Source organism: Lagopus muta, chromosome 1, assembly GCF_023343835.1.
Source record: "Lagopus muta isolate bLagMut1 chromosome 1, bLagMut1 primary, whole genome shotgun sequence".
NCBI lineage: Eukaryota > Metazoa > Chordata > Aves > Galliformes > Phasianidae > Lagopus > Lagopus muta.
The window spans coordinates 164,904,671-164,930,507 of NC_064433.1; the positions used below are offsets into that span (position 1 = coordinate 164,904,671).

The 25,837-nt window shown below is 39.6% G+C and overlaps 1 protein-coding gene across 13 annotated transcripts in view; it reads right to left on the reverse strand.

Moving 5' to 3' along the window:
- Window positions 1–519: 519 nt before the first annotated feature.
- ENOX1 (ecto-NOX disulfide-thiol exchanger 1) overlaps window positions 520–25,837 on the reverse strand; it is a 366,745-nt gene continuing 341,427 nt past the window's right edge. For 12 of the 13 annotated variants that reach the window (XM_048968963.1, XM_048925786.1, XM_048925608.1 and 9 more), the window contains 5 exons: window positions 24,621–24,728; window positions 21,291–21,347; window positions 6,665–6,767; window positions 3,738–3,823; window positions 520–871 (listed from right to left, as the gene is read on the reverse strand). In XM_048968963.1, the coding sequence (XP_048824920.1) occupies window positions 740–871; window positions 3,738–3,823; window positions 6,665–6,767; window positions 21,291–21,347; window positions 24,621–24,728 (486 nt within the window). In that variant the 3' untranslated portion in view covers window positions 520–739. The remainder of the gene's footprint in view (window positions 872–3,737; window positions 3,824–6,664; window positions 6,768–21,290; window positions 21,348–24,620; window positions 24,729–25,837) is intronic. The other variant, XM_048926238.1, reaches the window with a different exon arrangement.

A 25,837-nucleotide genomic window follows, 5' to 3' on the forward strand; every position in this document is an offset into this window, starting at 1 on the left:
GAATGTTACATACCAAATACAATACAGTAACACTGTTTTCCTCCTTATTTACATGTTTATGAAAATTGATATGCAATCCATGTTAAAAGAACTTGTAATGGAGAATAGTTACATTAGAAAAATAATATTCTTGATAAAGCATTCTCGAGGACTCCAATCACATTTTCAGGCCTCTTTCAATAAGGCAAAAATCCCTGGTACAGCATATAACTTAATTTACAAAATACAATAACTTCAGACACATCTTCAAGTTTTCTTTTGGTATGCTTTTCCTCACTGTAAAATTACTTAATTCTCTTACTAAACAGAAAGAACTTTCAATAACGAAACTTAATGAGTTCTACTACATATTACATATACATCTCTGAGGCCTAGTGACCACAGCTGGGGAATCTTTCTCCTTAACTGCTTGCTCAATGAGCTTTTCTTAGATGTAGGACATGTAGTATTTGGAAATCATTATGACTGCGGTATCTTTCTTCAGTTTTCATAGGAAACAGATCTGTCACATTTTGAAAGTTTTTGTTTTTTTTTTTAATTATTTTATTTTATTTTAGGAATTGGTGCACAACTACATTTCCACTCACAAGAGAACGTCACGAATGTAACTAAAATTAGGCTTGGATAACTTTGAAAACATACTACTATGTGCCAAAACCCAAATTTCTTGCTTTAATACTTTATAACCCTGCCATGCTCTAGGAATTCTTCTTCTGCATAGCTTCATTACTAGTCACAGTCAGACAGTTTTAATTCCTTCAAAGGCACAGAACTTCCACCTCTTTTCCAGTGTTGCTCCTACACCAGTGAATTCTTGTTTAAACATGCGTGGCAGTCTCATTAAAAGCATTTCTATCTCATTCGCAGAGATCTGGGAAAGACAGAGAGGTAAAAATTAAAGTAAGAAGACTGCCCTGTATACTAGAAAAATGAAATAAATCAAAAATAAAAACAGACAGATAGATAGATATGCAGATAGATAAATAAGTAAGTAAATAAAAAAATTAAAGGCAAGTGAAAGCAAAGCCAATCATTATTATATTCAGTCTTAGTCTGACATGACTTTCTAGACTCCAAAAGAAATGAAGATTTCTTGCAGGAATGATCCTACTTTCTTAAAGTGGAGTTTCATTGCAAAAGAATGAGAACTGTTGTTTTGGGGCTGCTATCACATAGTGCTGTGCAAAGAATGACACTTGCAGGTACACTTATGAGGAGGAGAAAGCCAATAGGACTTTCTTCTTCCTTCTCATCCTCAGAACTCTTGAATTCTCCACTTAACTCCATCAGTTTTCCTCTTCTAAAAAGCCTAACACAGAGAGACTTTATTTTCAGTCAGCTTCTTTTCGTTATTTAGAGCTGACTACTCATGGAGTCATCCTCTGCCAGTCAGGTCAGCAGCCCCAGATAAACAAGCAGTGAAGTTCCTGAATCAGCATAGCTCAGGATGCTTCTGTTGTCTTGAAAGCTTAATAAATGGTCACAGTCTTTATCTGAAATGTCCTCCCACTGCAGAAAACACTTGCAAAAATACAACCTTTCTGGTATAACCAGTAGAGAAGTCAAGGAATGAATGTTCGTGGAAAAATGAATTATTCTGTCTTGCAGCTACTTCTTGGAAAGCAATGACCATGCAAGGAACAGTAAAGAAATACATAGGTTCTGCTTGCCATCCACAAGTATCTCCACAATTTGATAGGCTTCTCTGGCAATGATGGCACTTCTGCTTATTCATACTAGTAGGACACTTCTATGGTGGAAAGTTTGATTTTAAAACCAATGTACAATCATAAAGTACAATAATTCCACCTCATTACTCCCAAAGGAAATGAGAAAGTACCTATCACCTTTTATTTTTTCCTGAAGAGGTTACTGAGACAGAAAGATTAAATGATTTGTTAAGGTGGTGCTGAAAAATCTGTGTTGGAGTCAGTCTAGAGCCCCAGAGTAATCAGGTCCATCTTTTACGTACTCTCATGGCAGTAATGAATAGCTGGTTACCTTTGGGTAATGTATCTGAGCTCTGTACAGAGCCCTCAGCCCACATGGGTATGCTGACCTTATCATTCCTGTTCAGGTGAGAGATGACAGGCTAACCATGGAAAGTAATTGAAATTAATCTCAGAGATTGCATCTCAGGATTGCGCTATTAAAAAGTAATTTGTTGCTACAAGCAGTTGCTTCCAAAGTAAACCAGTGAGGTCAAATTCTGCAGCTTGTGTTTATTATGCAGGAGGTATGCTGAGTGGTAGCTGCATGGGCTGGTAATTTGGCATCTCAGAGGGATGGAGGCAATGCCTCATCCATTGAATCTGCAAATTAAAGGCTGATCTTGGCAGACTCACAGAAGCCAATAGGCTACTCACATGAGTAGAAACTCAAGGACAAGAGCATATACATGTGAACAAAGAAGTCTGCAACAGTGAAGGGAGAGGCAGCCAAAGAGCTTCCCTTACTCCCTTGTTTTTGTGGGCAACAGTGGACATTAAAGCACTTCAAAATCTGAGCTGTCCTGGTACAAATATAATGCCTAAAACATCATCCTTCTTCTCTGGGCAAGCTCTCTGATTTCAATTGGGTTTCTAGCTCAAGATCTTCTCTGCTCTTAAAAGATCTGCTTTTAGAGCATCTCCTTTACTTCATAGAAATCGGAGAAGGATCTTTCAGAGGCATGAAGCAGCCCATCAAAGCAGCTGGACGGTGATCCTGTTTGTGAATTGTATGGCTGGAAGAAGTCTTCAGGAACATTACTAGGATCACCGGAGGTACATCTAACAGCACCACACAAGGAATGTTGCTCGCATTCTGAGCCCAAGTGCACATCGTGGCTTTATCCTCACCCAACGTTGCAAGCAAATCTAGGCAAGCACCATCGTACCCATGTTCAGGAGATGTATTGCCAGATGTGGATCAGAGCTGTGGCTCATCAGAAGGTGACATCTGCATTTGCCCAGTATCTCCTGCAGTCTACAATCTTGCAGAGCCATTGTTCAGTGCTGAAAGTAGCACGCACCTGATCAAAGGTGGACATTTCACAGCTCAGCTCCTCATTCTTGACTTGCTTAATTTTCAGTGGAGAGGAATAGATATTTCCGGGGCTTGATTCATCTTATCATAGAGTAAATGTTTAAAAGTCAAAGTATCTTGTCCACAGGTATCCATTGGCTATGAACTGTAGGAACTGATGCATTAAGAAATATTTTTCATGCTATGGTGTGTTGGCCTTGCTCTTGTGTTGGCTCTCTGAATTTAGCAACAGGGTCAGCCAGTTCCCTTAAGAGGCCCTCTGTGCTTCCTCATTAGACAAAGGATAAGCTTCATGGTCCACTTATTTGTTAATGAAAGTTCACATTAGGTGTGATGCAAGACTAACAATTGTTAGAAGAAAAAGGAATCACCTAAAATTCTCTACATTGTAGCCATAGATACACCTACCTCTTACTGTGTTTTCTTTCTCCTCACCTGTATTCATCATGAAACCAGCTGCTAGTCTTTGCCATTTAAAACTTTGCTCTTCTTTGCCACAAAGAATAACTAACCAGAGGAAGGCAAAGGACCTCAACACAAGTTTGTGTGTGCATTGTAATTTGTGAATGAATAAAGACTGCAAACCCCCAAGCCCCGTATCCTATTATCTTTCTAATGGAAACGCACAAAGAGTTTTAACCTGCAGTAACAAAAAATACAGTATTTCTATAGAGAAAACAGATTTAGATTATTATTTTTTTTTTTTTTACCCTGGAGTCCAGCTGCTGCATATAAGACCAAAGATATTCTATATTAGCTCCAAAAGGGTGGACGTGAAGAAATGTGGAGATGATACCTGTGTTAAAAGCAAATGCACATAAAGCATTGAAATCACCTCAGACCGTGTAACGTTAAAATAAGCAAAATCTATCTGAATAGTCTGTTCTTGCAGGTTCTTCAGTACGAATTACAGTTCTTATTTTTCTTACACAACCCAATAAGCATAAGAAAAAAGCACATTTTTAATACAGTCATAATAACACAGTAAACACAATAGCTCATCTTCAGGAATGACAGCAGTTAGCAAGTAAGTGACCAAGATAATATACTGATGAATAAAGGAATTTCTAAACAAAGACTTGCTGGAAGCATTTCAACTGCCAATTTTATGCTTGATTTACCAATGTAAAATTGTGGATATTGTAATGGTAAAATTATTGCTTTTTTCCCCTTCACTGGATGTTCTGTTGTGAAAACGTTTCATATAATTGTGCCACAAACTGCACTCCCTCAAATTTTTCTAGTAATTATACTGATGCTGGTTATGAAATGTGTTTAATCCATATTACCCCTAACTGCTACTGAAGAAAACACAGATCTTTTATGACATATTTACTCATTTATTTTCTCTTAAAAGAGAACCAGTTCTGTCAGTTGTTGCTTACAGGATTGTTGTAAAAGGAGTGGGAATAAAAGTGCTTTGGGATGAGTCAGGATCCAAGCATAGAAAATTCTTCTGCAGCGAAAATCAAGTGATGGCATAATAATGACCATAGAAAACATGATTTGGGGTAGCAGGATTGCTATTAAAAGCACGATCCAATTTCTCCTCTTCTAAACCAGCAGTGAAAATACAGAATGGCATGTATGTTACTTACAGTTTGGGGAGAGTTGAACTGTAAGAATCAGAGCAAATACTTTCAGCTCTGTTTGGATGGGTTTCTTAGCTGAACCACCGTAGGGGAAGTTCCTTACATTTAAAGCATAAACACCAGGATTAAAAATGCTTACAAATGACAAAAATGGGTCACTGTATCTTGTGTACTGCAGGCCACACTGCTTTCTTGGTGCTGAATGAATTAGGATAATATTGGATTTCAGATTTTGATTTTCTGGCCATGGTTGAAAAAGATAAGTCATATTTAACTCATTTTAGACTAGCTTTGCAAAGAACAACTTTTTCCTTCCCTTATTTTTCCAATACACCTACAAACTTCTGATCATGCAAAGAGAAAGGTGCGTATTTAATTTTATACAATGGCTCATGCCAGAGGCAATTGCATTCCTTGCACTGTATGTGTCCATATGCACACACACACGAGCCCTTGAGGCAAAAAGTCAAGACTAACCAGTTGGGTAGACTGACTGGAAATCCGATTTGTATTCAAATCACTGTTTTACCAGTGGCATTGTATTTTTTGTATGTGTGCCCAGGACTTTTCAGCACAGAATGTCCAAACAGTTTTTTCATGCAATGCAAAGTCACTTGTAAATATCTTGTAGTTGCTGAGTGAAGTTCCACAGTAACATTTCAGTAGTTTTGTTTTCCTTTTATATTCTTTTCCTCTAAGACAATAGTCACTGTTGTGAAAACAGAGATGATCACAGTAAGTAGGTGGAGGCATGGTGCATTCTACCCCTGTGATGCCTGAATATGACAGTGGGCAAACTGTGGGAATTTATGATGACTGAGAACTGGACTGAGACTACATATTTATCAGGGCATGTCACCAGAGAGCGGATGATACCCACTTTGGGGAACTTCTCCCCTTGTCATGGTCAAGTAATGAGTGACTTGGAAAAGAAAAGCTCTCTATTCTATTCTTAAAATCCCATCCATGCTAGCTTTCTTCTGGAAGTTAGCCGTGAGCAGGTCAAATGTCACTCATAACAATTCAAAGATCCAAAAGCTATAATAACCAAATGAAATTTAATTTATATACTTTAGTATATCACACTGCTTCATATCTCACTGCAAGTCTGCTGTAGTGTGCTAAGCCCTTTAAACATTTAAATGCATTTTTTCACTTTTAAATGACCTCTTCGGTCCAGCCAGTCTGATTCCATGTTCTAGCAAGAAAGCAGCGACTTTCCCAGTGAATAAATTGCATTTAAACAAATTACGTTGGTTGTGAAACTGCCCCCTACCAGGATACTGCTGATTTTATGAAAGGACCCAACCAATTAAATGAAACCTAGTCTTTTAGTATTAGGGTAAATGGCAAGCATGCCTTAGGGAGCACTTGGGACCATGGCCATTAGATGCCATGAAAACCTGCCCACTGGAACCAAATGCAAACCACACTCTGATGTCAGCGGGGTGCATTCCCTCCAAGGGCAGCATGGGCAATCGTATTCCTGTGTGTCTCTGTGTCAGCTACTAGCAACCTTGCCCACCACCTCTGAGCTTGAATTTTTCGGTATTCTTACAGAGTTTATTTCAATGATTCTGTTGTCGGTGGAGAATGTGGCAGTCCTTGTGGTATTCTTTATAAATATTCATGTCTCTAATTCCCTCACCTAATGTCAAAAGCATAAATCTGGTTTGCTTAGTACAACCAGCACACACTTTTTCGCTTGGAACTTTGCTAATATTTCCATCCCGTTCTTCACAATTTCTTCCAACAATCAGATAATAAGTTATACAATTCTTGCTTGCTAAATCTTGATGGAAAGGAAATCCTGACATGTTCATCCTGCAGTTCTAAATACAAACCACCTTTTTATTATTATTTTTTATTTTTTTCAGAAAGGAAAATTTCTCTTGCAGTATTTTACTAAAAGCCAATCTGAATCCAAATAGAACGTAGTTTTCTTTTCTCATTTATTAATGCAAAGATGCATGCAAACACATGTGCAAAACAAAAATTTGCCAGAAGACAGTTTGTTCTCAAAAAAATTATTTGGATTATCATACCTATTAGTAGTGCCTCTTTCTCTGATTTTAGACCTGGACTTCGTTTCTCAGAAGTTTTTTCTCTTTCTTGGTTGACCAATGCTACTGTCAATACATTGATTTCCTATAAAGTTTAAAAAAACAAAACAGGTGGTCATGAAAACTATATATACTTCAATTAAACTTCTCTGCTTCTTTTCAAATTTGTATTAAATAAAGGTAATTACTTAAATTCACATCTAAAGACAAGACAATTATAAATAATTGATTTGTTTGCAGAATATTAAGACACTTTTTGAAGTACCTTTAAGCCAAGAACTGCCCAAGAGACAAATTTTGCTTATGAAGTAAGTAATAACTGTGTTGCCAGTGCTTCTTCATTAGAACAGCTTGAAAGATGTGCCATAAAGTGTGGAGATGGTCAGAAAAATCACATTTTCTAGCTATTAAAGCTGTAAACAAAGACCTCCTCTAGGGAACATAGATGGAAGCATTCAGCTACAGCTATAAGAGTAAATTCAACAGTCACCAGAAATGTTTCCAGCTACTCGAGCATAACCAACTACACTGTTACACTCTCCAGCCAATATCCAACATGGTGTTGGCCCATGTTCCAAGCAATCCCCAGGCATACTTAGAGGACCATTCCTAATAGGCAGTCTGTATGCAACCTCCTTGTTTTGAGGACTGAGGGAGAGCCAGCCTTAAGGCCAAACTGGTCAAGACTCCTGTTTTGAGCTCCGTTTTCTTCAATCAGGTGGCCTGAACCATCCAAATCTAAGCCAAGCTATCACATGCTAGATGTTCCATCAGAGGTACCCAGGCAGATGTGCAATGCAGATTGCTCTCCTCTTGGGCATATGTGAAGTAAGCAAATTATCCCTATTTCAAAGGCATGCAAGTGGTCCTAAAGTGCATTGCACAGTATTCAAGCATATACATGGGCTGTTTCCATAAAGTGACGGATGTACAGTAACGTGTTCCTGGGTGAGGCAGTGACTCACACTGCTGCATCTGCTGTGTGAAATGCTTAGTAGTTCCTTGCAAAACCTCAGAAGCAAAGAGCATGAAGCTGCAGATGATCTGGGGAGGGACTGGGAAAGAACAGGCTCTTGTTCTGGCTGAGGGAGTTAGGGGGTGCTGTTAGGACTAGGCAGCCAATCAGATTTCCACTATTCCTACTAGCACACAGTCTAATATCTACTACTTGGTTTAATGATGTGGCCCATCTAAAACATGCATTTGGGTGGTACCTTGCTCCAAAATTATTAGAGAGCAATTATTTTGGCAATAAAAGAGAGACACTGGGCTGTGTGGCTCTAGGGCATTTCTGGAGGTGTGAATAATCCACAGACAATAATAATTAAAAAAAGCTTCAAATGTGTCCAATGTGCCTATTTATAGATGAGAAAAAGCTTCACAAGATGTGAGAGCGGTGAAAAGAGTCAGCATTTCCTCATTCTGAAAAAAACCCACTAAGCACACGCACACAGTGACGTGCACTGTGCTCTTTATAGGCTGGCACCAAGGAGCAGCTTCTCAAAACGCAGTGCCTGGTGGCTGGGGTGCGTCATGGGTTCAAATATTCCCTCGTGCTGTGAAGTGGAACACGCTGCCATGCACCAGCTACAAAACTGTATGTGGATTTGAATGACTGAATGTGTATCCTTAGCCCCTGGCAGCAAGGGACTCCGTTAGACCTCTGCCCACACGATGAACGAGATGTGAGATTCATTCTCAGCTTTGGTTTGCAGCAGCTATAGTGGGCAATGTTTTGTGACCAGATACTTATGTGTAGTGTATGCATGTAAGGTGGTGCACCTATAGTGTTTTTTAGTCAACAGAAAATAAATTAGAAGGTTTTTTTGTCACATATTTTGGTTATTCACTTAAGTTAAAATAAACTGGACCTCAGAGATGCCTGTTTTATTTTTGTTCATTGGCTACAATCTTTGTAGTACAAAATTAGGCACCAAGAAGTAGGAGAGAGGCAGTAGATAAAGAGTTGCAATGATATCTTCTTAACATAATGGTGTTTCTGAGTGCTCTGGCAGCTCCATCACCTTGACACCAACGCTCCTGTAGTACTGCAGTGTACAGGAAACATTACAGCAACAGGAATATACCCTCAGTTGCCCAGCACTACTGATTCCTCTCCTTGCCATAGCCAAAGGCTAATGCAAACATCTACTGCTGGCCATGGCATCTGAAAGCAGTGACAGAAAGTCCAGGCAAGAATCAGAACTAAGAAAAGCATTCCTATGAATTTCTCTGTAAGAGCAGCAATGAGAAGGGGGTTACAGATGAGAAGAGCAGAGCTGGATGGCAGATTTCCTGAAGCTGGAGCAGAAGAGCAGTGCAACATATGCCACCAGTGCTCATACAGGTTAAGATATAACTTTTGACTCCTTCAGCGACAGAAAAGCAGTCTAAAAATAACAACTCCTGAGAGGGGAATGAGAGAGGAGAGAGATATGTATTTGATATAACAGGCCCCAAATACAACACACAGCAGTTTCAGATGGGATTAGAAGTTTTGTCAAAAAGAGAGACGGAGGAAGAAACTATATTCCCATTGGGAGCAGTGAACAGATGGATTCTCATTTAATTTCTAGATTTGAGCCTGTGCAGAACATTCTGTATGATTTATAGGACACTGTAAACAGATGCTAAAGGAAGTCACATCAAGTCCTCCTTAACTGTATGTTGGTGTGGAGGATAAAGGAGTAAAAAATGGGTTACCGGGGAGTCTGTGGTAACACTGAATGGCAAAAACAGCTAGTCAGCAAAACAGTGGCTTTAGAAAAAGGTTGCAGGTTCTTGAAGGTTTGGAAAGGGAAGTTTTCTGCCATCCAAAACTGCCTGCCTCAGATGATAAATTAGACAATTCTGATGTATTCAGCTCCCCAAGTAAGCTTTCCCAAGCCATGAAAAAAAATCCAGGGTGTACATAGCCAGACAAAGGATGCAATAGCAGTACTGCTAGGAATTAATAGCAAATTAAGAGAGATTGACATAATTGAGTCCAAAAAAATTAGTATGTAATTCATCCAGAAATGAGAGTAATTATAGTACAAGTGAAAACCTTAAAATATCTGACTACACACTGCAGGTACAAATCTAGTACCCAAGAAGCCTCCACAACTTATCCTCACACAGTTAATTTGCACATCTGTTAGAGGCACTACTTACACCAACCCACAGAAATATAACTTTAAGGAGTATACAAAGGTGAATGAGGCAGTAACTAACTGGGAAAAAACAGCCAGGTCACCGCTCTGACATGAGAAAAATCTACTGATCACCAGGTGCCTGAGGAAAATTACTTAATATATATACTACATTACAGCATTTCCTTTCTTTCCTGCAGACCATCTTTCATTTAGCAAATGGTATTTTCTGAGGCCCTAAGCAGTCTCCTTCAGCAGGTTTCATTACAAAAGGAATATTTTGCTATCATCTGCCAGTTACTGCATCAAAGAAGAACACAGCCGAGCATGTGCAAAGCTAACGTGTATTAGAAGTGAAATCACCTTGCAAGAACTAAATACAGTAGGCAGAAGGCTTAATCTAGGTTCAGTCATATTAGTCTTACTGTCCACCACAGTTCACCCCAGTGCAGCTGGAAACTGTGCATAGACGTAAGTGAATGAGAGAGGTATTCCTGAGAGAGCTACACCACCAGAGGAAGATACAGAAGTCCTGAAGAGCAGGAGATGTAGTGGGGTTCTATCCTTAGCAAAAATAGTTCTTTTTAGCCATCTGTGAACCACAGAACATCTGCCAGGCAGGATCTCTACAAATGGAGGGAAGAGTAGACTTGCCATTCTGCATAAACACTGCTGAAGGGCTGAGCAGGACAGCTGGTCCACCTGGAAGCCACTCCTGCAAAAGTGCACATCTACTTCACCTATTGTTCAAGACTCTGTTTGAAAGGCAGCATATACAATTTAATGAATGTGACATTGAAGACACCTGGCATGTGATCAGGATGTAAATATCCCAAGAGCTGAGATACTGGGTAATCCAGCTGTTTGATGATTGCCATTAATCCCAGGGGGAATGATGACTGCAGATTGTATTCAAAGACCTAATTTCCTTTGTTGCAGTATATGGAGTTCCATAGATTTTTGTAGTAGGGAGGTAAGACTAATATTAGCCTTCTGAAGGACATATTAAAAAATCTGGATGAGTTTATAGGTCATGCTGAAGTTTGTACAAAGCAAGTTATCCGTGTTTAGAGCAGTGGCAGAAGGAAGGATTACTATATGCTGGACACAGCAGACACACACTGAATGTATGGGATACACAACAATTTCTCATCAGCCAGAGGATTTCCAAGTAGGAGAAAAAGTTGTATGTCTGATACACAAGCAAAAATCTTGCAAGCTATTAACAGCAAGGCAGAGAGATGCTATAAGCTTCAAAACGAAATGCAATTTTATGGTTTTGATAGAAGAAAAACCCACACACATGGTACTGAATCTGCAGTCTTTAAGCTCTTGAAAGGCAAGTTTGCCTCCTCTGAGTCCACAGAACACAAGCTGAGATTTCAGAACGGATTGTCCAGATTCTACTTATTGATGGGTGTGCAGGTTTCCACTGCAAAGAGGAGTAGAAACTAACCTGTGACACAAAGAGCTAGCAATTTTACTTTCATTTACCTGCAGTTCTCCTAAAGTCTGGCAAAGTTGTGTTTACTTCACTGGTCTTTTATTAAACATATGCCTGACCTACATCAGACAATTTTATCTTGCTGTTTTAACCAGAATGGAAACTAATTCGATTTCCAATCAAGTGAATGGAAGTCTTGCATTAGGTTTGATGCTCATCAAGTCAAGCCCTTAAATATATGGGCATATGAAAGTATGAGGTACAGGACAACTTCTGACAGCTTAATATGCTTGTCAGTCAAGAATCAGTGCTGTCTTGTATGTGCTCTGATCCATGGTGAATACAAAATTATTCAACTCACCTTGAGCTCAACTACAATGAAAAATCTTATTTAACTTAAATCAGATTTCTTTACAAATGCAAAAATGTAGGAGTGTAGAAATGTGGGAGTATAATCACAGGCAGTGATCATGACTCAGATAATCACAGATAATCTCCAGGCAAGAACCAGACCTGTTCCCTTGTGCTCTCCTCACAAGCTCAGTGCTCCAGCCCCTGTCTGTCATGATGGCCTTTGATGAGCTTGCTCTGGTTGTTCATTGACTGTCCTGTGCAGGAGTCCCCAAAGAGGATTCGATATCTCACTGTGATTGGCAAAGAGGTTAACCTTGATCCTAGCCATCTGTGCTAGTGATGCTAGCAACCTAGCTGTGACCTTTATCTTGGAGTCCACCCTGTGAGACATCCCACATTGGACATATAGATGCTGTAGGATGCTTTGTTCCAAAACCCTTCAAAAGTCAGGGGGGACTGCAATCCCTTCAGTCAAAGAGCCATTTCAACAGAGAGGCAATCAGGTTGGTCAAGAATGATTTACTCCTGGTAAATCCATATTGCAAGATAGGAGCTCCTAACCTCCTCCCAGAAGAACAACTCCCAAGCTATCTTGCTCCATCTTGCCTTGTTTTCCCATCCATCACCGAACCCCAGATGAATGTGCTGCCCCACATGTCCCAGTTATCCCAACGATACAACAGTTCTGTGTCAGCACACGGTGCTCCATCTCCTCTTTGTGTCCCTTGTATGTTTCTAAATGGGAATCTGAAGTGGATCTCCATCTGTCCCGTGTTACCCTCACGAAGGGACCTATTAATCTTGCCATCCTGATCCATTTTCTTATTAGCCCAACCTGTTTCCTCACTAATTTGCAAGCTACCCCCCTAGCCATAGCTGGATTAAAACCCATCACTCTAGGCTGGCAACTTCTTGTTTTTCATTTTTTTATTCTCCACACAGGGTCTCAGGGGATCCTTATCCTACTGCTGTCTAACTAGTGATGCAGAAGTATGTATTTGCCATATGCTACACTGCTGGTGAATATGGTAACAGTTTGTGCTTGTGACTCGTATATCATTAGAAATGATAGAGACCAGGTGTCATCTATTCACTCAGATCAAGACTTCATAACTTATTTTGAGCTACGTAATAAACCAGTGCTGCATTTGTCAGCCACAGCAAACTGTAATTACCTTTAAAGTACACTAATGTGGAAATTTACTTTTAAAATATGTTAATAAAGAAAATTGTACCACGACAGTAAATTTAAGAGTACACTGGCAGTAATACTGTTGACAATTGGTTTGAAATGTTATCTGGTGTTAAAATCATAGGAGCAACAATGAAGAAAAACTAGAACAGCGAACTTAAGACCTTGCAAACGAAGCATTTGAAACACAGCACTGTGCATCTAAGATTAGTTTGTCTGATTTATCCTAGATGATAGAAATGTTTTCAGGAGTGAAGATTAATTGTATTATGGTGCTCTTGACATCCTATTTTTCCAACCCATTTGCCAGAGAGATGCTTTTAACTTTTTCATTACAAAGCTTTTACTATTATAACTTTCACCTGCTGAGTTTAGGCAAGTAGCAATAATGCGAAAATGCTTTTTTTTTCACAGAAACTATGTCTTCATATTGTCCTCATTGTATTTGAGCATATCTATTTTATAGGAATGTACATATGCAAAATATGGATGACTAATATGAAACTTACTTCATGCCTATTTCTAAAAGCATGATCAGGTTGCTTCATTTTCTAAAGTTGGATTTATGTGTAGGTTCCTGATGACTTAACACAGATGTTTCATGCAGTGTGAAGGTGGTTGTTTTGCAAGGGAAAAGGTAATTGTAATTGTGCACACTTTGCAATAGGGAATTGGAGCAAACCAGTGGTTGGCTGAATGAAAGCATTACCTACCCACCAGCACCACTGACAGCTTTGTAAGGGAGGATGCTTTGTATTTACTTGAGACTGAGAAGTTCTGTTCAAAAGTTCTTTAAAACAGATATCATTCCAGCAATCGCTACTAAATTAAAATTAATACAGAGAAAAACAAAGAAGAAAGAAAAACAAACTAAAAAGGAAAATAAATAGGCAATTCACTTTCCTTCCAGGATGGTGAATCATTTAGAGAATGTTTTTGTTGAAATAAAAGGAAATAAAAGAAAATAACTGGGGGAAAACCAAAACAATGCACATGATTTATTAGAGTGAACAGACTTTCACCACGGTCTGGATTTGAAAGACAGTAATTTTAGATATCTTAAAACACAGGGCAACAGGGCAACACCCATATTCATAGGAATCTCCGTTTGTAAATGATAGCGTGACAGAATCACAGAACGGCTTGGGTTGGAAGGGACCTTAAAGACAATCCAGTTCCATCCCCTCTGCTGTGGGCAGGGCTACCACTCACTAGAACAAGCTGCCCAGGAACCATCCAACCTGGCCTCCAGGAATGGGGCGTCCACAGCTCCTCTGGAAAACTTGTGCCAGTGCCTCACCACTCTCTGAGGAAAGAATTTCCTCCTAATAGATAATCCAAATATCTCCCTCTCTTCTCTCTCTCTCTCTTTTTTTTTTTTTTTAAGTTGAAACCATTCCCCCTCTTTCTATCACTGTCAGACCACAAAAAATGTTGGTCTCCCTCCTGCTTCAAGTATTGGAGGGCTGCAATAAGGTTTCACTGGAGCTTTCTCTTCTGCAGGCTGAATAAGCTCAACTCCCTTAGCCTATCTTCATAGAAGAGGTGACCCAGGCCTCTGATCACCTTTGTGGCCTCCTCCTGACCCACTCCAACAGCTCCAAATCCTTCTTATGCTGGGACTTGGATGCAGTACTCTAGATGGAGCTTCACAAGGGCAGAGATGAGGGAGACAAGATAGACCTTGGGGTACACAACTCATCACTAGCTTCCACCTTGTGGCTGAAGCAGAGAGGGGGCGCATCATCCTCATCCTTAGAGTGGTTGTGGGGGAGCCCAAGTTCTGTGATAACAAGCCAATCTATCTTGTGTGCAGCATGGGTTAAGTGCACAGCTGCATATGCGTAAGGCAGAACATTATTCATTTACTCACTAGAAATGATGGGATGATGCCTGTATAAATACTAGGGAGAAATGCTTTGGGATGAAAGACTGTACATAATGATCAGATATTATTAAAATGTCAGGCAGCTCTGGGCATTGAAGAACTGTCTCCCTGTGGAGCTCATGTAAAATATGAAGTCAAAAAACTTTTTTGATTTGCTGAGTGGGTGGCTGAATGGGTTTTATCATTGTGTTTCAGAGTTCTCTTTTTTCCTCCCTCAGATGATGGGTGTTTGCTCCAAAAGAAAGGGACTTGCTGCTCTGACACTTCCAGCTAGGGACAGTGATTTCTTGCTACATATTAATAAAGGGGTTATTTGTGAAAGCCCAGCTTCAAGCAGCTCAAACCATGCATTTGAAGATAGATTTAGACTAGATACTAGGAAGAAATTTTTTACGTGAGGGTGGTGAAACACTGGAACAGGTTGCCCAGAGAGGCTGTGGATGCCCCCTGCCTGGAAACATTCAAGGCCAGGCTGGATGGGGCTTTGAGCAACCTGGTCTGGAGGGAGGTGTCCCTGCCTATAGCAGGGGCTTGGAACTAAATGATCTTAAAGGTCTCTTCCAATCCAAACCATTCTATGATTCGATGATTCTGTGTCTGAATGCTCTTCGATCTACTGTAGCATTTTGCTTCCCCATAGTGTTGGATAATACCTGAAAGTGCAGAGACAGTTATTCAGTCAGCAGAGAGATCTGCACTGTTCTAATTAAACTTAATTGCCATTTTCTAACACACCAAATCAGGGCTGGGGCAGCGAAGGGTAAATTTGGGAAGCCTTGATCAGTGTGCGAGAACTTCTGAGGGCTGAGGATAACACAGTCCTGTTATTTTTCAACCCTCATGGTATTGAATTAACTAGGTGGTCATTCCTCATTCCTGTGGTAAGTAGAAAAGCTGCTGATCTGCAAATGGTCCTAGCTGCTTGAATTTATCATAATCTACATGCCTTAAATTGAAGGAAATGAGAGGAAATGAGTGATGGAAGGGCTACAAATAAACGCCTGGAATAGAAAAAAAGTGGGCAAGGACAAGAGACAGCCATTCCTCACCCTGTTGTCCTAGCCCCATCATGACAGAAGAATAGGAATACAGGCAATAATTGAGGTCTCTAATGCCTGGGGACAGCTGGGGTCTCTCTGCATTCAGGACACCGAGTCCTTACATCATCTAACAACATCGCATACCCATAATGAGAAATCAAATCTCCCTCTCCTCAGGGGGTTATTCTCATCCCAGAGCAGCACAGTTACTCTTGATTGCTCTCTTCAGACAATTAACTGCATTCGTTAAATGAATTAGTTGACTGAGTGCAGTCCCCTTGCAAAGGGAGCAGTTACAACAGAGAGGCTGGAGAGGGCAGAGCCACAGCTTCAAGCAGAGAATGAAGCCCCCATGTTTCTAGGCACGGAAAGGCTGCCAGGACCCTCTTCCCACTCTCCTTTAATGCACTCAGCTGTCATCACTGCACATTTTGCAGTGCCCACTCATTCCTGTGCGCTGCAGAATTGCTGACCACAAGACCACAAGGACAGAGAGTCCCAGCAGAGCCAAAGCAGCTACTTGCTGACCCACCTCAGCTTGCTGGGACTGAGGTGCACAGCATACAAACCCCAAGCAGTTGCTTGGGAAGCTTGGGTAGAAAACAAGTGCACACAATTTCCTGCCACATGCAAACCCTGCACTAAAGTTTCCTGGCCTATAATTTTAGTACCAAATTGCTTTTATATTAGTGCTATAGAGAACATTTTTAATCTCAAGTTTGTGTTTTCTGTGAAGATAAGCCTTCCGAAGAGAGGGCTGTCCAGGAGATAACTGTGGCACCCACTAAGAAATGAAGCAAAAACATCAGCCACCACTTTCTTGGAATTTTCATCAACAAAGGTGACCAGCTGTTGTCCCATAGTCCTGAGCCATTGGGACAATTCAAGCATGCCTTGCTCTCCTCTAGCTGCCTCTCCTCTGCCTGTGTTCGAGGTCTCTTTTCATCACACTCAGTGTGAGGCAGACACACAAACAGCATCCCATCCTATGGCAGATGTGTACTAACATATATACTGACATGGGATGCTCACAGCATGTATCTTGGGTATTTCCATTAAAGGTCTGCCTGGTGAGCACATGAACTCTGAGAAGTTCGGTGGAATTAACAGACTTCACCCAAAACTGAGGGGAATTAACTTTCTAGATCTTGGCCCAGCTGGCCACAGATTTGAGCCTTATTTAAGAGGTATCTTGTATCTTTGGTGAAGATCATCAGTGATTAACCCACTAAGTGTGAAAAAAGAAGACTAGGCTGTAGTTAAAAATAACATCACTTCCACTGTAGCATAAAGTGAGCAATTTAGTAAAATGGTAGAAACATTTCACCCTGGGTATACTCCTCCTCAGAGATAAGGATTGTCTGGTAATTGCTTGAAAAGCAGATACAGGGAGAAAAAATTAAAGGAAGAATCAACATCAAATGTAAGATGCTTGGTTGAACTTGAGAAACGCTCCAGTAATAGCTTCAAGCATTCAAATCGAAAAATGCATCCTTACTTAATATTATTGATTCCATGTCTGGAGACAAACCCACAAAATATTGCATCCAACTTTCTGGAGATGCTAACTAGAAGGTCACAGATGAATGAGGCCAAAGTCATTACTTTGTTCAAGCAATGAAACTCAAAATGGAAAAAAAAAATCTGTTAAAAAACTTGTGGCGAGATCACCTTTGCCCTTGTATAAAACAACATATATATTGTATTATAACCTGCTTATAATGAAGTTATGATCCTAGAAGTCTTCTGGTGAAATCCTGGCTTATTGAATTTGAGAGGTATTTAAATATTGACTACAAGAGAGTCAGGATTTTACCATGCAATTTAAATCCAAGCATTCAGAATGCTTCTTATGACCATGACCCATCCCTTGCTTTGGTTTGAACGTGAAGGGCTGGTACTCTTGACTGCCATTTTGTTGTACTTTTACAAGGGGTGGAAGATATTCACAGGAGTTATTCTCCATCTAAGAAAAGACATTTAGCTGTCAAGGGAGGAAGACAAATTCTGGAAAAAAAAATCATCCAGATCTAAGTTAAGTTTCACGTTCAAAACCTCTTGTTCACTACTATGAATAGAAAGATACCATGGAGGTCAAACTTTCCTGATATATTCACCAAGGCTGTGTAACTGTATTTGCATGTTATGCTGAACACAGCAAGTGAATAAAAAGGAGGTCTTCAGTTAAAGTACAGCACTGCCCTTAACAAAAGATCCTCTGTAGAAAGACAATGAAATCACAGAAACAGTGGAAGAATAAAATGACATTTACATGAAACACAAAACATGAGATGAATATTTTCAGGTTGCAAAATGCTCTCTTCTCAAGCACACATCCTGTGCAGGACTTTTTTTTTTCTTCACATTGGGACTAATCAGGTCCCAAGAGCACATATCCTGGAAGAGGATTGCATCTGAAATTATAATTGTATGTTGGCCATTATTTTCAGTTAAGACAGAGATGTGAATTAAACAGCATTATATGCAGCAACGAGGAGGAAATTAAAAGTACAGATTAGAAGCAAGAAGCAATCTTTTCCTGTCTGCAGGGCTGGAGGAAATGAATGCTCTGTGACTGCCCCTCTGGCAGTGCTGGGTGCTAAGGACTCTATCAGCCGTAAGTTCTTTTGCTCCAAGAACCACCTGAGCCTGGCACCTGGCCTTTCTTACAGACCATAGGCTGTAGTTAGGAAGGGACAACAGCCAGAACAAATAGTACCACATACGACTGGTAAGTCACATGTGAAACATCCTTGTAATTGTTTACAGACCCTGTTGAGATGGCTGTGCTTTCTAGAAATAACTGCCATACCTGCAAAGCACTCATTTCTGTTTCCTGTCCCCCCAGCTTTGTGCTTTGTGAACTGTCATGGCAAGAAGGGTAACATTGCCATTGCTCCAGCTTCTGAATTAGCTGTGCTTAATTCTCCTGACTAAAGCGAGGGCAAAAAAAAGTAAAGTTCTGCATGTTTTACGTATGGGGCACATTTCAGGAGGCATACTGTTATGTTTCCCAAAGAATCCAGCTCCTCACTTTTATTTCAGGATGATCTGACATAACTGAAACATTAAAAAAATGCCCCCTTTGGTATAAGTATACATTTTTCATCTGTATCTGTTTTTCCTAGGAAAGATATTTTCAGATTTTACCCTAAAAACCAATATATTTTTAATGTAAAATATAATGCAGACCAGTGCCATCAGCAGAAAGCCACAGGACTGGAGGCGATAAACTTTTAACATTATAATGGGAATTTTTTTATGTGCATGCAACGTCTTGAGTTTCTTATTCTCCTTTTTAGGAGCTTGGCTTTCTGCAGAGAAACCTAAATATGCCACAGTGTGAAGATTAGATTGTGTTCTGTGTATCGACATACACTGTCATTTTTCCTTACCAACACCTACCACCATTTCTCTTCATGTAAAGGTATTTAATTTGCTGAATTCAACCTGTCAACTGTAACAAATATATCCTAATCCCATTATATGCATCACAATTCACTAACAGCCAAGCAGGAGCCACCAGGCCTTTTTCTCTTTGATCATCCCAGATCGACACACTGGCCAAAGGCGAGAGCCAGGACGTCTGCTGAGAGTAGATGCAGAGAGACAACCTGCAAGGCACAAAACCCGTGCTCTACACATTCAATATAAAGGACACTTGTTTCATAAGTGCCTCAACTTCTGGTTTACAAAGTTCACTAATGTCACAAATGCTTTAACATCCATTATGTTCCTTTAGCTCTCCATTTCTATCTGTGCTGCTGTGCCATCTTGGATCTCTTAGTGGCATCATTGCTGATTACTTGGCTGTAATTGTGACCTAGTAATTGTACTCATCTAATTTACCTCTTCAGCATTAATTTAGGTATTGACTTCTTTTCTGAAGAATCTAATATTGCTGTGTGGTCATCATGGGAAGAGATGACAGAAAAGAGGAGCAGAAAACAGAGCAAAACTCAGGCACAACTCCTACAATTAAAAACTAGAACAGAATATTAAATTTTGAACAATATACCATTAACCAAAGATTCTGCAATATTTTGTTTTAAATTCCAGGAATGAATCTACTGAAACCCTCTCTTTACAGAACAGAAATATCTTATTTTAATGTTATTTAAACCTATATATTATATAAAAATATATCTTCCATGCTCTTCTGTACTGAGGGACATGGTTTAGTGGGGAAATATTGATAGTAGGTGGATGGTTGCACTGGATGATCCTGGAGGTCTTTTCCAACCTCGATGATTCTGTGATTCTGCTTTATGTGGATCAGAAGGATAAAAGTTGAAGTGCCTTGGAAATTTTCCCTTAAAACATTTCAGTCTGGTGAAACACTGCTTCATGCACATTTTTGAAGAGGGGTTCAAGTTCCTTTGGAAAGTTTCTAGATTCCCTTAGGAAATTTAAAAGCAGCTGTTTGTACAGATAAAAGTTTTTAGGAAGCAAATGTGAGCATTTCAAGATCATCAGCGGATTAATGTCTTTATTTGGGTTTGCAAACAGAGTCTTTCCAAGGGACAACGAGACGCTGTGCAGACAGACTGCGGCTGCAGATTTGTTGGAGCTATCAGACAATATTGAATGTCTCCTGTGCAAATGCTGAGAGCTGTGAGGCTCTATTGGCTTCACTGCGGAAACAGGCCGCAAGGAATGAGATTTGGGGATGGATTAGAAAAGAAGCACGACATTCCCTTATCACAAAGCAGCTCAAAAAATTGAGAGTTCCATTCAGATTGAAAAGAAAACTGCTTTCCTGGCTGTGCCATTAGAGAAAATATTGACTAAAATAGATGCTAAAATATATTAAGTGTTCAGACCTGTTCTTGTGACTGGGTTGAAGATATCATGTATAATCAGTTTTAATTTTTTCGTTTATGACAAAACCCAGAGCTGCATGGTTTGGATTACGAATATAGCAGGAAAAGTTTTCCTTTATTTCCTCTCCCCTTATACAAATTGCTGTTTTGACAACAGTCATTAAGGGAACAATAAGAGCGTGTTTGTTTTTTTTGGCAGTCGGTTTTAAAAACCACGACCTTAGCAAGTCCTTTAATAATTTTGGACAAAATAATGACTCAATGAATTACTACAGCCATTTTTGTGCAAATTAGCTGTTTTCAAATTATACATGTACATGAATGGCCTCACTCAGAACTGAAATACGGCCAAACTTGCTCAGCTGCGAGGTGCCAGCCACAGAGACAAACAGCATAACTCTGTTGGTTGAGTAATCCTGGACAGGAGAGTAAGGTGAAGCCCTTCTGCAGTCGTTTCCATGGTATCTTTAACACCTACACATAACAACTAGGACATTGGTTGTTAAAGTCTCATTCAAATAAATCCCACAAAGTCAATTGCATGGAACTCAATTTATCTACCTCGAAATGAAGTTTGCTGGGATTTGAACCTGTGGCTTCAGGAAAAAACAGCCACTTCAAACATGATGTGCAAATCACTCAGCCATTCTATCAGGCTTAAGACATAAACAGAAAAATGTGAGACCATAAGCATGCATATACATCTCTAAATCTATACATATATAGCTGTACCTACATTTGCCTGAGATTCATCATGCCCATTGATTTCTGCTAATTCCTTGGCGCTTTTTAACTGCAAAGAGTAAACAAAACAAACAAACAACAACAACAAAAAAAACACAAAACAGAACAAAACAAGCACATTACTTGAGTATTTCACACAGTTATCTTTGATTTATTTGAAGGAGTGTTTTATAAAGCTTCCAATGAGAAAAACAGATGGAGCATATAATTCTAATGAGATTTTGCTCAAACCATTTTGAAACCCACATACTTAAGGCTTGATAGGTTGGCCAAAAAAAAAAAAGAAGAAGAAGAAAGAAAAATAATAAGACTGGGTCATTATTTTTTAAATAATAAGATTAGAAAGTAGTTTCAAGGCATAAAAAGTGTGCAGAATTGGCTCTCAGGAATAACAAATGATTTCATTTCCCATTCTTGTCCCTATTAGTTTAAACTTTACAACATTTGCAAGTTGCCACCAGCTAAATAGTGTTTTGCTAATGATTACTTTTGAATGATATATATTGAGCTGTTTAAGATGCCAAAAAATGCTACTGACTGTATTTTTCCTTCATGAGGATGCATATAAATAACTGACATGGCTCCTGGGTATGATGGAAAAGGAAGTGAAGTGAAGTACGTCTCTTTTATTTAACCACTGGCAAGAAGAATCGAGGAAATGCTGCCAATTTCAAATTTATGACCTGGTCCACAACAGTTTTTCCTCCTGAACTGGCTTTTGTGGGGAAATCCGGGATTACATGGGTGATTGGAAAAGTCATTCCTGAGAGATTTAAGGAGGGTCCTAGCTCATGTCTTGAGCCACAGTGAATATATAATCATTCATCCTGTGATTGAGAAGACACTACAGCTCTCCTGAGCCTGTGAACCATGGAGGTTTGTACTCTTAGAGGAAGCTGTCAGCACCATTTGAAAAGTGATGTATTTTTTCCAGCCTAATTCAAAGTAGGTACTTGGGGAAGGGGGAAAATGGGAATCAGTCAACAGATCTTTCCTCTTTGTGTCCATCTGTTTTTTTTCCAAAGAATTAGGAATGAATTTAACTGCTGATGATACAGTTGTGACATTGAATGGCAGTGGGACTTAAAATCCAGGTGAATATGGACATTGTTATGTTTTGATTAGGTGTCTGACACAGCAGCCTTGGGCAACTACCACCATGGTATGATTGCAATGTTACTCCTATCATCTTTTTGCTATCTGGTAGCAACAGCTAAAGCTAGCCATGGATCAGTCCCTTCTCACAGTTGCTAATCTGACAATTAAGGTAAATGACCATGACCTGTTGTATACCTCATGATGCAAGGCGGTGTGAGCCACTAAACCAGTCCTGAAAGAGAGGGAAGAAAGTGGTACAAAGGACACTTGTAGCCTTTTGCTACAGTCATGCAGCCTGGTGCACAAGCAAACAGGATGTTTGTCAGCAGGATGTCTGAGATGAAAACATAGATGTTAGCAAACATATCATGAATAAAGATTAATGCAATCGAGGCAGGAGCAGAGCACTGTGTGTTTTTTAAAGAAACGTTCATGTTAACTTGATCCTGCCATATGATTTTTAACACTCATTGTTGGAAGAACACACAGATGAGCTGTGGTACTTGTAAAGGAAAGCTGTGGGCCTTGGCAAGTGGGGGTCATTACTGCTAGGGCTCTTGCCATTCTGGAAAATTTTGGAAATGATTCAGGGTTGTTGGAGAAGCACACTGGCTGTGCAGCTCTCTTTAGGAATTCTGGCTACTTACAGCCTTAGCCCTAGGCATATTTCAGCTAATGCTCAAGAGAAATGTAGATCCATTGTGCCTTTTTTCCAGCAACTGTTTCGTCTGTCTGCCTAGCATGAGCGCACATTTGATTCGCAATTAGTAGGAGTCTGCAGAGATTTAAAAGCCTGCCCTGGTGGTCCCTACGGTCCCTACTGGAGCTTCAGATTATAAGATATTCCTGAATGTTTCAGCAGAATTTAATTGCTACCAAGATAAAATAACGCCATTCAATTTTGTTATTATTTTGGGGAGCATTTTATAATGCTGTACCTCAAATGCCATGTAGGAATGTAAATGAGATGCAATTAGCTCAAGAGATCTAGTAGATTCTAGTAGTGTTTGTAAAGATGCTGTTGTTACCCAATCCATTCTTCCCCAGGGCTTTTTCTAGCAGACCTGCATCAGTTCTCATTTAGAAGGTTATCTTTGTAACAATAAGTGCTTAGAATGTGTATCTGAAAATAAAAGCTTTAATATTTTTCCAGAATGTAAATTATTAGTTTACAGAATATATTGCTCGTAAGATGTATTCAAAGAAAATTGTTAGGTGTGAAACAATGTCAGAGCTTTCATAATGAGCATTAAATACACAAATACACATAATTTACTTGTCCTGATATGTAGATTAAATGTTTAAATGTTTGACATATGCACACATACATGGTGAAAACTCTTACTCATGAGAACCTGCTGAATCTCTGCCATCAAGGCAGTTCAGAACCCACTGTGTTTAAACTGCATATAATGACCAAGTCACAAAATATTTTAGCTTTAAGCTCACGTAGAAAGGACAAAAATACATCTCACAGCAGAGACTGTTCCTATGCAGGCACAGGTGGGGATCTGTGATTTCAGTGTGTCCGTGCTGTGTGGTTTATATACAACACATTCATTTTGTGCAAATCGTGCCTGCACACAGTGCCTGCACTGCTTCATCTCCAGTTTTACAAATCCAGCTCCAGATTTTCCTTCTGCTGTGAAACTGCCCATCTTACCTTGCTTATACAATAACAGTATTAACAGACTTCTCAGTGGCACAGAGCACCGCAGTATGAAAGAAAGCTAAGAAAAAGAACTAGATTTACAGCTATTTGCTTTTCAAGTGCATTGGTGAACTACTATTTTTAATGCCATTAGGATAAGTTCACAATATCTGCATGAGTGACACAGGAGATGACAAGCTCTCTGTCTTTAATACTAGTGTTGAAAGAGCTTTTCAGGCATATTTAACTCTCCATTTTTTATTGGAGTGAAAATACACTTCACTGACATCTATGTTGAACAAAGTAAGTGGAAATGCTATTCAAGATGTAAATTCACTACTGGATGGCATAAAATAAGGGTCCATTTTCACTCTGTTCCCTTAAACTCCGTGTCAGCTCTGGCTGCTTTCACAAATGCTAATCAGAGCAGACACGTGGACATGACATAAGGTCATGTCTTGCTTACAGCACAGTCAGTGGTCAGGCACCTATGGATTTTGGAAGCAAAGCCATGACTCCTCCATCCCCTTAGCATGCCTAAAACAGTATTTTTCTCCCACCAGAAGCACTCACCTGTTCCTGCAGTACTTTAAGCATTGCTTGTGTATGCGTTTGCTCTTCCTTGGCTTGCTCCAGCTCTGATTTTTTGTTATTTAATTCTTCCTGGATGCTCAGCAATTGCTGTACAAACAAAAGAAGGTCCTGGTTAGCACTATCTGGATCCAAAGCAGTATTAAACCTTCAGTTTGATAAATCCTCATTTCAAACAACGCTTTGCAGCTTGCTCCTACATTTATTATTGTTGCGTAATCTGTGTCTAAATGGACCAGAGGTAAATTATTTTCATCTGCATCCCCTTCTGCAGCAGTGCTTCACAAGTAGTGCATCTGTTAATGCATATAAAGATATTTGTTACATTAAAGTAGAAACTCCTGGTACAGTATATCACCCACGGAGGGACTGTCACATTCATCTGAAGCAAAATCTTATTTGTAGAAGTATATGCGGTGGTTTTAATAATACTAGGGTAAACACTATGGCATATAAATAATTTAAAAGCACAGCCTTTTAATATAATTAGTCATTGGCTCAAAGCCATTTTCGTGCTATGCAAAGCAATATTCTGGAAAGCTTTCACGTTGAGTTGCCAAGAAGACAAAAGCTTTCCTTTTTTTTTTTTTTCTAATGCTGTGATGTTTTAGCAGACCAGAAAGACTGACTCCCTCCAATCAATATGTCAGCTAAGAAGACAGCTGATGTGAATGTCAAAACAAAAAGCTATGTCCAAAACCAATTTTTAGGAAGACAATTCTAGGATGTAGGGACATCTTTGAAAGCCCACATCTCCTGGTCCTGGCTAGCCCCACGTTCTGCACTGATTTTCTGTAACTGCTAAGAGCAGGTCAGTTCAGTGGATTTAATTAATCCTGGAATAATAATATGTATTTGTGCTAATGTGATGAATCTTACACATTGCTAAAGAGCTAGAGAAGACAACCAAGAGATTAGAAGTGAGTTTATGTTGATCTCTGGTAGTAATCAAGGAAGGAAATTCTCATTTGCTCAGACAACATATTGTTTTGCTTATACTCCTTTTTAAGGACTGCTTGAGCGAGCAATTACTTTAATAACTAGACTTACTTATTTAACCATGTATCTAAGCACCTAATGCTCAGTTTATGCATGTGCTTAGGACTCGTAACTGACTCAAACAGATGTTGCAGGTGTTCAGCATCTTGCTAAATTACAGACAATAAATGTAGAAATAGCCCTTGGCCTTGTTCCACAGC